This window comes from Pimephales promelas, chromosome 8 (genome assembly GCF_988280905.1).
Source record: "Pimephales promelas chromosome 8, fPimPro1.hap1.1, whole genome shotgun sequence".
Classification (NCBI taxonomy): domain Eukaryota; kingdom Metazoa; phylum Chordata; class Actinopteri; order Cypriniformes; family Leuciscidae; genus Pimephales; species Pimephales promelas.
In genome coordinates, this window is record NC_142776.1 from 16,543,740 (window position 1) to 16,556,162 (window position 12,423).

Sequence of the window (12,423 nt, forward strand, 5' to 3'; positions counted from 1 at the left end):
CATTACAAGGTAACACTTCCTGTGACAAGTTGTTGTCATGGGAACCAGAGCGTGTCAGAGCAATTCAACAGTATCTGAAGAATGTCTGTATATTTTACATGAATCATGCACGTTTTAATGGGTTAAAAGGAGGCGCCTATACTTTAGGATTTTCAAGAACTTTGGTTGCATTCAGTAAAACGCAAATGTGTTTTGGCATTTGCTGATTTTCTCATGGAACTCTGTTCTTTACTTTACACGTCTTCTATTTGTTTACAAAGTAAGGAAATAGATTTGCTGCAAGTCAAAGCTTGTCTTGTTCTATTTGTTTACAGAGTAAGGAAATAGGTTTGCTGCTGAGTCAAAGCTCGTCTAAGCATATATAGGTACGTCTCTCTCATGCATGAGTGTTAGCTCTTCCGCGAGTAACTTGTTTTGATCGTTTGGTGGCTTTCTGCTTGTCGATGCAGCTAAAATTTAGGTGAATTACATCAATCTAACAATAACATTAAAGCCTTTACTTCGTAGAAAGGGGGAGCGTCTCCCAGGTCTACCTACATATAACTCTGTCCTGGGCTTCCTTCGTCAGGAACAGGTTTAGTCATACCGCGATTTGGATTTCTTTTTACCCAAAGCAGAATAGATATCGGTACAGATTACAAGCTGCTGAGGTGATACCTTTGTTACACAGACTTACGCTTTAATGCTGAAGTTCTTGATATCAGTTGGGACTCTAAGGCTGTTTTTTTTTCAAAGTAGAGGTGTCAATTCCAGCTATTTGTTTTATCTGCATTTAGATAAGCCAGCGATCAAGATGCGTGTTGCACGTTGCGTTTTAGTTGGGTCGCGATGATCGAGTGCACGCCTGTAGGTTAACAATAGTTAAAACTCGGGTGATTTTACTACACTCTGTCGTCAGGGTAACGTACTGTATGCCCTGTTCGGAGTTGGTGTTTTCTGTAATTCTTCACTGTCACGAAACCTAAGGATTAACGGTGCTGATTTAAACAACATCTAGAAACTGTCTGTTTCAAAAGAGTCGTGCATAGTCCGTCGGCCGTTGAGGCTTACATGCCTATCTCAGATTCCTTTAACTTAGTAAAATTCTAATTCTACAAACGCAGAGTCTTGCACGGTGTTCGTGCTGTGTGTCTTCTGGTTCTGCAGTTCAGAATAATTTGGGGTTTGAGGAATTTTTACTGGGGGCCTTCACGCCTCGTTGAGTGGGCATGGTGTGGGGCCGAGAGAACTATGGTGACTGACGGGTTTTTGGAGGGAAAGTTTCTTGAAACTGGCGTCCTCCTCAGTTACATGTTCGTTATAAGTTCCACAGAAAACTCGTTCGGAGCCGGTGGTGATGGTACAGGCCCTCCGGGGTCTGTCTTGCTGGGTGTCGGTGTCGTGTTCACCGGTTGGAGACAGCAGGTGAAAGGTCACCGTCTTGTAGATTGTCAGAGATGTTGTGGAAGGCGGGCTTTTCCACCCCCCTTTTTCAGCTCTTGTGCATTGGCTGAAATGTGCAGACTGGTCAGGGGAAGCTTGTGGGTGGTCGCACGGGCCTCTTGCGCAGGCCGTGGCTTTTGAGTCTCTTTCAGTTCAGTCTCTGCTCTTTGCAAGAGACTTCACTTTGTCGGAGTTTCTCGTTGAATTCTTTTTAGTTCTTTTCTCTGACTATTCTTCTTCAGTCTGTATAGAAAATTAGACAGGGCAGTTTGAAGTCTTTCCACTTCCTTCGGTAGCTCGGGGTCGTTGTCATCCTCGGCGTTACAACCTTGTGCTCCAGGGCGATGCGGCTCCTTTCGCGGAGGCGTGCGTGTGCGTTGAGCTGGTGAGCGAGGTTGTGACGTGTCTGGCCCAGTCTTTGTCAGCTGCTCTTGGCTCGGGGCTCTGAGTTGCTGGTGGCTTTGGGCAGGGATGGAGATGTCATGACTCTCAGCCATGTCTCCAGGTTGTCCCAGGTCGTCCCAGCGGGTTGTGGGACTGTAGGACTGGAACATACTGGCTTCACTGTGGACGAGAGGAACACAACACACACAGACAGACCAATGCCAGTTCGACTACTTTTAACGAGCTATAATACAGGCTAAGCCGTGTATGAGAATTCTGGTTAACTGATGCAGACAGTTAAACCGTTTGGTGGGACAATTTGGGTAGGTCATCATGGGTCTGAATGAAGGTTTTTGACAGGGCGCTAGCTTAGGGGTCACCTGTTGGTGCTAACGACTTGGTTGTCAAACTATTCTTCAGCTTTCCTTGGTGTGTCAGAGAGGTTCTGTCTCTAGGTGAACTGAAAGGAACAGAGCACAACAGAACAGAGCAATGGCAATCTAGCAAAGTTTGAAGTAACATGCAACCATCAGAGATGGGGAGGTCTGTACTGAAATGGCATTAGTAGTAGTACCCCAGCAGTGTTAGAAAGGGGAAGAAGAGAAGGCCTAAGCCTGTTTGGAGCCGGTTTGTGGCTCAGAGAGGAGGAAGCCAACCACTTCAAATTACCAGGGGAATCTCTAGGTTCTGTGGCAAATAGTAAGTGGATGGGTTTTAATACCTTTTCTAGTTTGCCTGGGGTGAAATGAGGTCACTCTGGCCGGAGTCAGCATCGTGGTTGGTCCTTCTGTCGCCCCACACATGACAGCAGTGTCCCGGGCCTTTCGGTGCATCTGTACCGAGGTGCGCCCTCTCAAGCAACTTGACCTTGAACACAACCGGCAGTGCCAGATTGGTGATATCGTGTTGCGGGCCGCACCAACAGAAGATACAGAAAAGTCAGAGACTCGCGCTCAGTCAGTGATGGTGACGCAGATCAGACGAACCAGCTCGCTGGACCCCAGGCAGAGATGACTGTCAAATCATCACAGCACGAGAGAGATTTCTACTTGCAAACACAAAACAGGATGAAGAACAAGTGTACTTCAATGTGAATTAAAGCTCCTTTATCTAAATCAAATTGAGTGTCTTTTGTAGAAAAATCAAAGGCAACAGCTTTACTAAAATTATGGTATAAACAAAAAGGAAATTATGACAATGTTACTTATCAGAATAACCTAGCCTCCATTCAGGAAAGGGATAGAGTGCCGCAATGAAGAACACAGGAGGAAGCGAGCTGTAGTGGCGGGTTTTGGCCACTAAGGGTTTTGGGCCACTTCCTGCTAGTGTTTCACCGGGCTGACAGAGAGCTTGATTTAAATTGCATTCAAACTGATTTAAACACAATTCAAATTTGAGCAAATGCATAGGGGTTAAGTAACCATTAGATTAATAAGGATACAGTTGTACCGGGACCAGATCAAAATTATTAAAAATAATTTGAGGAGGAAATATAGAAATAAAGCCATAAACAATTCCCAATGGGAAATGAGAGAATTAATTCAAATTAACTTCGAAATTTGTCTGTTTCAAACCAAATTTGAATAAGTGTAGGAAATTAAAGGTTGGTGTCATATTTGATGATAATCACGATTACGGTGAGGGATCAGTGATAACCAGAATACAACCAACGGAGAGAGCCATGCAAAAACAGAGTGATGTTAGCTGATGACTTAGCAAAAGGGCTTGCCACAAAGGGGGCGCTTTCCTCTAAGTGGTCATCAGAAGCTGCTAAGACTTAATTCTGAATTTTAAATTCAAACGTGGTTTGAACCAAATTCAAAACAAGTGCACACAGTCAAGGTAAAGAAAATCATGTTATTACAACGAGGCTGTAAATTGCACATGCATTGAAAGTTAGAGAAACTAGTTCAAAATTTCAGTAAGAAAATAGGAATTTTCTAACAGAGAATTTTGAGGAAAAGATGACCTAGCTGTTAGTGTCCACACGATGGCGCCACTGCGTTCACACGGGGTAAAGTCAGGACACCGGTGGAAATTTGATACTGCAAAGCACTCGAGGGCGCACCCTAGTGTCTGGCAGTAGTATTGCAACCAGCCTGCTGCCCCTGTGATCTTCTCAGAGAGAGAATAATCACAAATATTGCGCAATTTTAAATCTCGACGGATTTCTTTCCGGTACGATATTTTACAAGCACGTTTGGCAGGATTTTTTTTTTCTTTTCGCTGCGTTGTGCAAAAGAAAACAGGAATTACTCGTCTGTTTCAAAACTCCAAATAACATTTATCAAAACTAGTATTAATGATTGGAATGTTCTCAGTTTTGGATTTTTTTTTTTGCTATATTTGTTTAAAACACGTTCGCAGGTTTTCTTAGCTGCATTGTGCAAAGGAAAACAGGAATTACTCGTCTGTTTTCTAAACTCCAAATAACATTTATCACAACTAGTATTAATGATAAGAATGTTTTCAGTTTGGGATTTTTTTTGGTGCTATATTTGTTTAAAACACGTTCGCAGGTTTTCTTCGCTGCATTGTGCAAAGGAAAACAGGAATTACTCGTCTGTTTCCTGCTCCAACAGGCATATATCAAATAGCACTTATGATAATATGCTTGGCGGTTTTATACATTGAGTAGCTAAGTCAATGTTTTTTCAACCAGGAGCTTATCGTTACTCTAACGATTATAATATAAGGCCTTTTAAGAACAGTAAAAGAGCATCGTTTTACCGTATCTTGTCTTCGACACTATTCGGAGAATTTCGTCCGGACAGTGGAGTTAAAATTATTAAAAGTGTCGTTTATGCACAGAGGTTTCTCTTCCATCTGTGCCAGAACAAATTTAATACTATGGAAACTGCAGTTTATTTTTAACAATTAACAGTGACTGAAATGTTTGAACATTTAGCAGCTTGTTAAATGTGCTTGACTGAGGCGGCTTTCGTGCCCAGATCAGTCATATCGTGAGTTCGCAAAGCGTTCACTCCGATGCGCGCGTGTAATATTAAATATTACATAAACCATATTAAATAACAATATACACATTAGCTTGAAATTGATTGCTCATAAACAAGTTTGAAATGCTCAGCATTCTCCACCATTCATGTAAAGACTCTGGGTCGGTTCTGATCAGGGGGGGATTTGCATATCATAATTAATAATTGATAATTAATAATTATTCATACAGATTTGGATCAGACCGGTCTTACATGTTAATTTATTAATTTTACCCATATGCATACATGTGCATCCCCGCAATCCACCACAAATTAATTGTTATTGATTGCAAGGACCACGTTTTACAAGACAGGTAAAATCAATTAGCTCAATTAAGTTATATAGCTTGTGAAAACAAATTCTGTGGCCACTAGAATCTGCCTTCCCTGCTATATAACCAAATACCCTCTTAGGTATTTATAGTTCTGTAAAGCGTGTAGCTTTAAATCGACATTTCATTGACCCGTATCATGAGCAAGACAATCAGTCAAGGTAAGCATATTTTGTATTTAATAAAGTTCCTACTTAAGCATTCACTAAGTTACAATGATACATGTATTTACAAACATTAAAACACAAACTAAGACGACGCAGAGCGTTTAGACAATGGATACGCGCAAGTTAAGTGAGTTTGAGAGAGAGAGTGAGAGAGAGAGTGAGTTGTAAGAGAGAGAGAGAGTTACGTTCATCAAAACAGTCAGTTAACCTTTCTGAACACCACGAAAACACTTTCTTAACGCTTCTTAGAAGCTCTAAAAGAAGGTATACTTGCAGGGCACAATTGGGTCTGTGTGAGTCGTGGGCTCGTTGCACGTGTCGGCTAGAGGTGCGCCGGTCCGGCGCGCGTGCGTCACGTGAAGCGCGGCCGCGGCGTGTTTGCGCGGCCCGTCCCGACTCGTTCATGGCTGCTTTGTTCCGTGGGGAGTCACGTGGCGTTCGTCGGCATTTAGCGCCAGCGTTTGAAAGGCTGAGAGTCTTTGAGGTTGCGTTACCCGAGGAGATAGTTCGGCAAAGTCCACTCCCTTTCCTGGAAGACGAACTTGGTAGTCCACTTGAGGAAAAGATGAAACTTTTAGACGAACAAAAGGAAAGATCCATGGTTGGATCAGAGTCCCATTAGGTTTACATGTTGAGCGCTGGAAAGTTCAGAAGAGGAGGGCGGACCTGCGTTCTCACATTTATCACCTTGGAGAAATCCATCCCCTTCCTGTTGGCTTGAGCCAATCGGAGAGTGGATATTACACGCGAGAAGCCTTCTTTTATGGTCCTTTTTATGGTCCTTTGTTCCTCAGCGCGCGCTTCTCGTGGAAGGGGGTGTGTTCTCTAATAACAATTTGATCTTCATTGGCAGTAAAACGAATTAAAAATACACTTTACTTTACATCTCTATGCATATTCGAGTGTTTCATTCAATAAGCATTCTAGAGATATCAAGGAACATTATGTTATATCAAAGGAATATACACTTATGTTTCAAATGCATGACGAAGGTATTTTTAATTCCTATTTAAACTGTGACCAAACAAAGTTATTTCACTGTGACATGGGGAAGACACATATACACAAAAACCATTGAATACCTTTGTTAAATGTCTTTAAAACCAAAAGAGATGTATTTCTCTTTGTTCAGAGACATTAGTTTGTCCACATTCCATTGGTCCCATAAAAGTCTTGTAACTCGATGCCACTGAGGTACGTGGATGAATGTGTATGTGTGTGTGTGTGTGTGTGTGGTATAATTCGCCTGGCCAAGATTCATTACAAACGTTAATTCGATGAGCAAAACAATGTCAGATCAACGTTGTTTCGATGTCATATTTCCACGTTGATTCAATGTCAGTTTGCTATCTGGAAGAGTTTGTCTAGTCATTGAATTTGTAATACTTCTGTCTGTCTGTAGAAAATAAATAAATAAATAAATAAAACAGTGACTTTACCATCATTAAAGTCAGTACTATGTAGTTACATGAAATGCACACAATTTGTTTGCACCTTTCATTACATTATACAGCTGGTTTACATGTCGTAATGCTGTACACATGTATTATATTTGTTATGTAATTTGTTTTGTTGACAGTGACGATTTTCTATTTGGAGCTGAGGATCAATCTTTGAGGTCTATGGAAGACAGGTATATGTCTAAAAGTGGACATTACATTGACACCGCTAAAAGTACTCTTTTTTTTGTATTGTACATTGTTTCGTTTTCTATGTACTCAAACATGCTTTGTATTTAGTATGAATTCCATGATACTTGTGGATGGCTCTGTAGTAGTGGATGAACAACAGGCTAACAGCCTTCAGAACAGTGTGTAAGTGGAAAACATAATGTAATCATCTTTTTTTGATAACACGTTTGAGTTTGTAAGTGACATTTTCTGGTTGTCTTTTGTAGAATTGAATTGACAGACAAAATGGCCTCAGAATTTTCTGATGTTGACTATGTCCCACCAATATGTGTGCGGTATGTATTGCTGTAATTTATTGGCAAGGTTTGTCAAAAATCACAAATGTAGAAATTTTCAGTCTGTAATTGTAAAGTCCAATGTGTATTTGACAGTTGTTGTTTTTTTGACACACAGAGCAGCTAGTGCATTACAGAATGTCATTGACAGACTCCCCATTATTGGTCTTGGGGAATCTGTACTAGACATACATGACCGTGGAGATGCGCCAGGCAATGAGCCAGATGTTCCGGATAACCCAGAGCAGCTACCAGCCTCTAACATGCCCACCTTCCCCGGCCCAGAGACAGTCAGTTCTGAAGATGACCTCATTGACAAGCCTGCTTGCATCACTTATAATAGCAGCTCAATGCAACTGGCCACTTTCCTCCAGCTGCCCATCAAGAAGTGCTTTTACATTGACCACCGCACAGGTAGTGAATGTAACGGCATTCCACCTTTCCAGGTGAAACTTCATTCAAGGGGTACTGCGGCCGTTGTAGAGTGGGTGAGTAAACATTACTGTTTTAATCTTCCAGCCTTACAAATGTTTTTAATACTCATAGAGCCGCGATAAGGAATCCATAAGGAACTCAGAAATGACATTCTACATTCTCTGACCCGACTCATTTGTAATTATATACTATAATTATTCCTACATCTCTTCCAACATTTATGACGGTTTGCACATCAGCTCTATGAATGCATACATGTAATGACAGCTTTTACATACTAACCCAATTTTATAATTGTGTGTGTACAATTAGTTACGTATCATACCTCCTTGCACACAATGTAATTCTCCTGGTTTTTTAGGTTGTATTCTCTTATTTCGACTACTAACATTTGTTTTCCCTTTCCTCTCTCCTATTACTGCACTGTTACAGAGTGGGTTAACAAAAACTTCAGTCAATCTTTTTATATTAGATTCTTGTGACTAAAAATTAAAATAATTGTCAGTATTAGAGTTAGTTCTCGGTTACTAAAAGAAAATTTGCACGGATTCAACCACACCAAGTGTTGTCTTTTCATTTACAGTTGTGTTCAAATGGGCATAATCTCTGGAAGTGGTACAGCCAGCCACTCCTGAAGTATGGAATGCAAAGAGGGGACTTCATGTTGTCTACAAACATACTGCTTTCTGGAAATAACTTCTCAAAGGTTGCCCTCCTTTTCCGATTTATGAATATGGGAATGGTGGCACCCTCAACATTCTACGCGTTGCAGGACACGTACTGTGTGGATGCTATAAAACATTTTTGGGAGCACAAGATGACTTTGATAATTGACCGCTTGAGAACAAAGGAAAGTGTTGTAGCTCTAGGTTAGTAGGTAACTGAATTGTAATATGTATTACTTTCTGTTATCTTGCATATTGTATAACCCCTTTCACCTAACAGGTTAGATAATGCACATTGTATTATCAAAAATAACATTAAATACTATTTATATGTTTCAGCTGATGGAAGGATGGACTCCCCAGGTTAGTCATTGAATTTCTCTGTAGTGTGTTCACTAAACAGATTATTCACCTGTATACTTTAGAGTATTATGACATATTTTTTTCTATAGGTTACTCCGCCCAATATTGCACCTACACTACCATGGAGCATGACTCCAAGGACATAATTAGTGTAGTTACAGTTGACAAACGACTAACCAACCTGAACAGTGTGGTCATGGAAAGGCATGCCTTTATACAGACATTTGACCAGCTTCTTGGAGAACTAAACATAACAGAGATTGTCACAGATGCACATATGCAGATTTCAGCACTTTTGAGTGAGTATATATTTATCAATTTTATTCTTAGTAAATTATTTACTAAGACTGCTGCTTTATATGATTATTTCAATGTTTACTTTTATAAAATTTATGAGATTACAGACAATACAATACCATTGTATCTCAAGTAAAATGAGGAGTACTGTAGTGGGGAAGACAATACAAATACAGTCATGTTGATATCAGAATAGTACCAGTTATTGTGTGATTGTGTCTATGTGTTTGTTTTTATTTGTCAGCCATACTTGTCTGGATGAAGGACATTGTTAATAATTTTTGGTTTTGTTGCCAGACGGCGGACAATCGAGAGGAGTTCATGGTGATTATAATGGCCAACAATTGGTTTTGTTTGTAATCACTGCACACAGGTCCGGATGGTACTCTCATTCAGCATGTAAAGTGTCTAATGGATATCAAAACATTTGCTGTGCTTGTGTGAATTTCCCTCCGATAAAGTTTTGGCAGAAATGTGCAGTCTATTATAGTGAAATATGCTCTTGTAGGTGGTGAATGTTCATGTTTGATACACAGCATTTGTAATTAAACTAAAAACTTATTGTATTTTAGGGTATGTGGCGAGGGGTCCTTCACCATGTCTGTGGTGTGCATGAATGGGCACTTGGAAAATGTCTACATCAGCCACTGGATGGGGTGAGCAGTGCTAAAGAATGCATGCTGTCCCGTTCAGCAGCACATGAGGCACTCTCACAAATCATGCTCAACAGACGATGGCTGAAGGATGTACTGTAGAAAAATTTCTGACATTTCGGTAAAACATAACACCCTTGTATATAACCTCAAATAACACCCTTACTGATATTATAACATCACTATAAATAATTATTATTATAAATAATCAAAATAATCATTTTACATGATAGTGTTGTCTACATAATTTTTCATATAAAGTAATATGTTTTTTTTCTTACTTTTCCATACAGGTCAACTTCTGAACTTGAGTCTTTCCAGAATCATCTGTTGATGTATGTTAGCAAGCGGTTTGCCTTCACTCCTCCTGTATATGAAGCAAGGACCCTCCTCGCTGCACTGGACTACAATCACCACAACCACCTACCAGTACAAATCAACCAGAGGGGCGAATTTTCGTAAGTCATACATACATACATACATATATATATATATATATATATATATATATATATATATATTTTACCGTTTGCATTTGAATTGTTCTGAAGAAAACTGACAATGGGGAGCCGACCACACTGAATGGATAAGTTGTTACTGCCAACTAATGTTTCTTGTATTTCAGACAAAGAAGAATATACAGCAAAAAGTCAAAACGTTATCGTGTCCACACGGTAAAAGTTGCAAAAAACTACAGCTACATCCCTCAACTGCAGCGCGAAATTTTTGCTGGAACGTTTGAAATCCACTGGAGGACTCCCGAGAAGAAGAATTCTCAGGCAAGATGACCCACGGAGTCTTGGTCTACTTTCTGGACTTGTGCCAACACCAACAGCTGAACTGGCCCGGGCACAGATCTGCCGAGGACAGGTATGTGGACAATGTGCCTACTGTCACATCTGATTGGTCACAAGCATTTTGATTATGAGTCATGCAACAAAAGAAAAGTCGTCAAGATTACAAATCTTTATTCTGTAATGTCAAGATGCATTTTTCTTCTAATCTCATAACTTATGAATTATATGGCACTGCTAGTTAATTTGATTAATTTGTATCAGCTCAATGTTAATTTATTGTTGAAATGGCACCTTTTTATACTTTATTTTTTGCTAATGATTGACCTTAGCCTGTTTGACCTCTGTCAAACAGGACAGAGGAATGGTTTGTGGATATTCTGGTTGTAATTCTTACCCTTTTTTCTATTCATATATAGGACATGACTTCAACTACCTAACCATTGGGTACAAGAAAAGAGAGAAGTCCGGAAGTATTTGTGACTGTAGCCTTTTTTATTATTATTATTATAAATTGTTCTTATAAACAATTATAAGAGTAACCATTGTGCAAATAAATAATAGGCATGCAAATTGTAAAATGTGTAAACAAAAAACAATTTTTTATTTTATCAAAATAAAATTCTTTCTAATAGAAATTGTTGTTTTTAATAAACATCTCTTTACTTTTCACCTAAATGGGGCTTCTTTGTAACCAACATAGTTTGAAAATGGGTCAGGGTATTTCTCTCTTATACGCCATACACAGCAACTAGGTATTACCACCCTGTTTCCGGTCCCAAGTTGTCCATGTTGCCAGACGGTGAATTGGCGATATGCAGAGTAGCGATACTCTTGGTTGTCCGACCCTGGTTCCTGCAAGTCATTGAGTGCCAGGATGTCATTCCAGGTCTGCCGAGCCAAGCGTAGGATGCCCTCATCAAGACAATAGAGTTCCATATGGGCACTCCTACTGAGACAATGCTCAGGATCCTGACTGCAACATTTGTTTTCCAGATCTGTCGGCTTAAGCCGACAGGCAGGTGCACCATGTGGGCTGTCCTCTGTGTTGGATATTTTCTCCAGGTGTCACTCGCCTTTGGTCCATAATGTCAATTACAGTTTTTCTCGATTGCTTAAACACATTTCTTGAAACTATGCCTCTTATTCTCAAAACAGTAAACACAAATCCATAACGTCTCACCCAGTTTCCCAAACAACCTATTTTCAGGTCAAAATGAAACTCTACATTCAAAACCATTCACTCTTGCTGAAAAAACAAACTTTGCCCTCAGACAGGACACACAAGCCCTCAAAATAACACACACTACAACATAGTCTAATACACTGGTCCAATAAATTCAAAACAACATTTCCAAAACTGGTAAGTTATGTTACTTGTGGTTCCCCTCCTCACAAACCTTTTCACATGACAAAAGACACAACCAATGGTTACATTGGCAAATTTTTATTCATTATTGTACTACACAGTACCACAAAAAAAAAAAAAAAAAAAAAAGATTATTCCACCTCAGCCTGTTGTCTTTGGTCTGGGTCAAGCCAATCACATCCACATCACTGGCTATATTAGCCCTAACCCGGCAGCAGAGGTAAAATCCTTTTGCCTGACTCACCCCTGTTTTTCTCCCTGTAAGTTCTGATGATGAAGGCGAAGGTGAAGTGACTCAAATTAGGCTGTACTCGTTGTTCAGCCTCTCTCATAGTCATGCCATGGACTACTCAAGTGGCTCTAATTTAATCCGAGACTGCTTGTCTCCTCCTCCTCCTTCACCATCCCTTCTACCTCATCCTTCACCACGTCCCCCTCTTCCTCCTCCTCTCCCTCCTTCACCATGTCCTTTTCCTCCTCCTTCACCATGTCCTCTTCCTCCTCCTTCACCACGTCCTCCTCTTCCTCTTTTTCCTCCTCCTTCATCATTTCCTCCTCCTTCACCATATCCTCTTCCTCC

At 40.2% G+C, this 12,423-nt stretch overlaps 1 protein-coding gene and 1 long non-coding RNA gene across 2 annotated transcripts; both read left to right on the forward strand.

Moving 5' to 3' along the window:
• Positions 1-7,050: 7,050 nt before the first annotated feature.
• Positions 7,051-9,136, forward strand: LOC120480243 (uncharacterized; the record flags this gene model as incomplete). The annotated part of the gene is made up of 6 exons (XM_089134612.1): positions 7,051-7,115; positions 7,199-7,267; positions 7,386-7,755; positions 8,286-8,571; positions 8,707-8,730; positions 8,820-9,136. Coding segments are annotated over exons 1-6 (1,131 nt in total), but the record flags the coding sequence as incomplete, so codon positions are not given.
• A 2-nt stretch (positions 9,137-9,138) lies between these two features.
• LOC120480265 (uncharacterized) lies at positions 9,139-10,122 on the forward strand. The gene is made up of 3 exons (XR_016169610.1): positions 9,139-9,351; positions 9,600-9,801; positions 9,974-10,122. It is a non-coding gene; the product is annotated as an uncharacterized LOC120480265 (long non-coding RNA).
• The last annotated feature ends 2,301 nt before the right edge of the window (positions 10,123-12,423 follow it).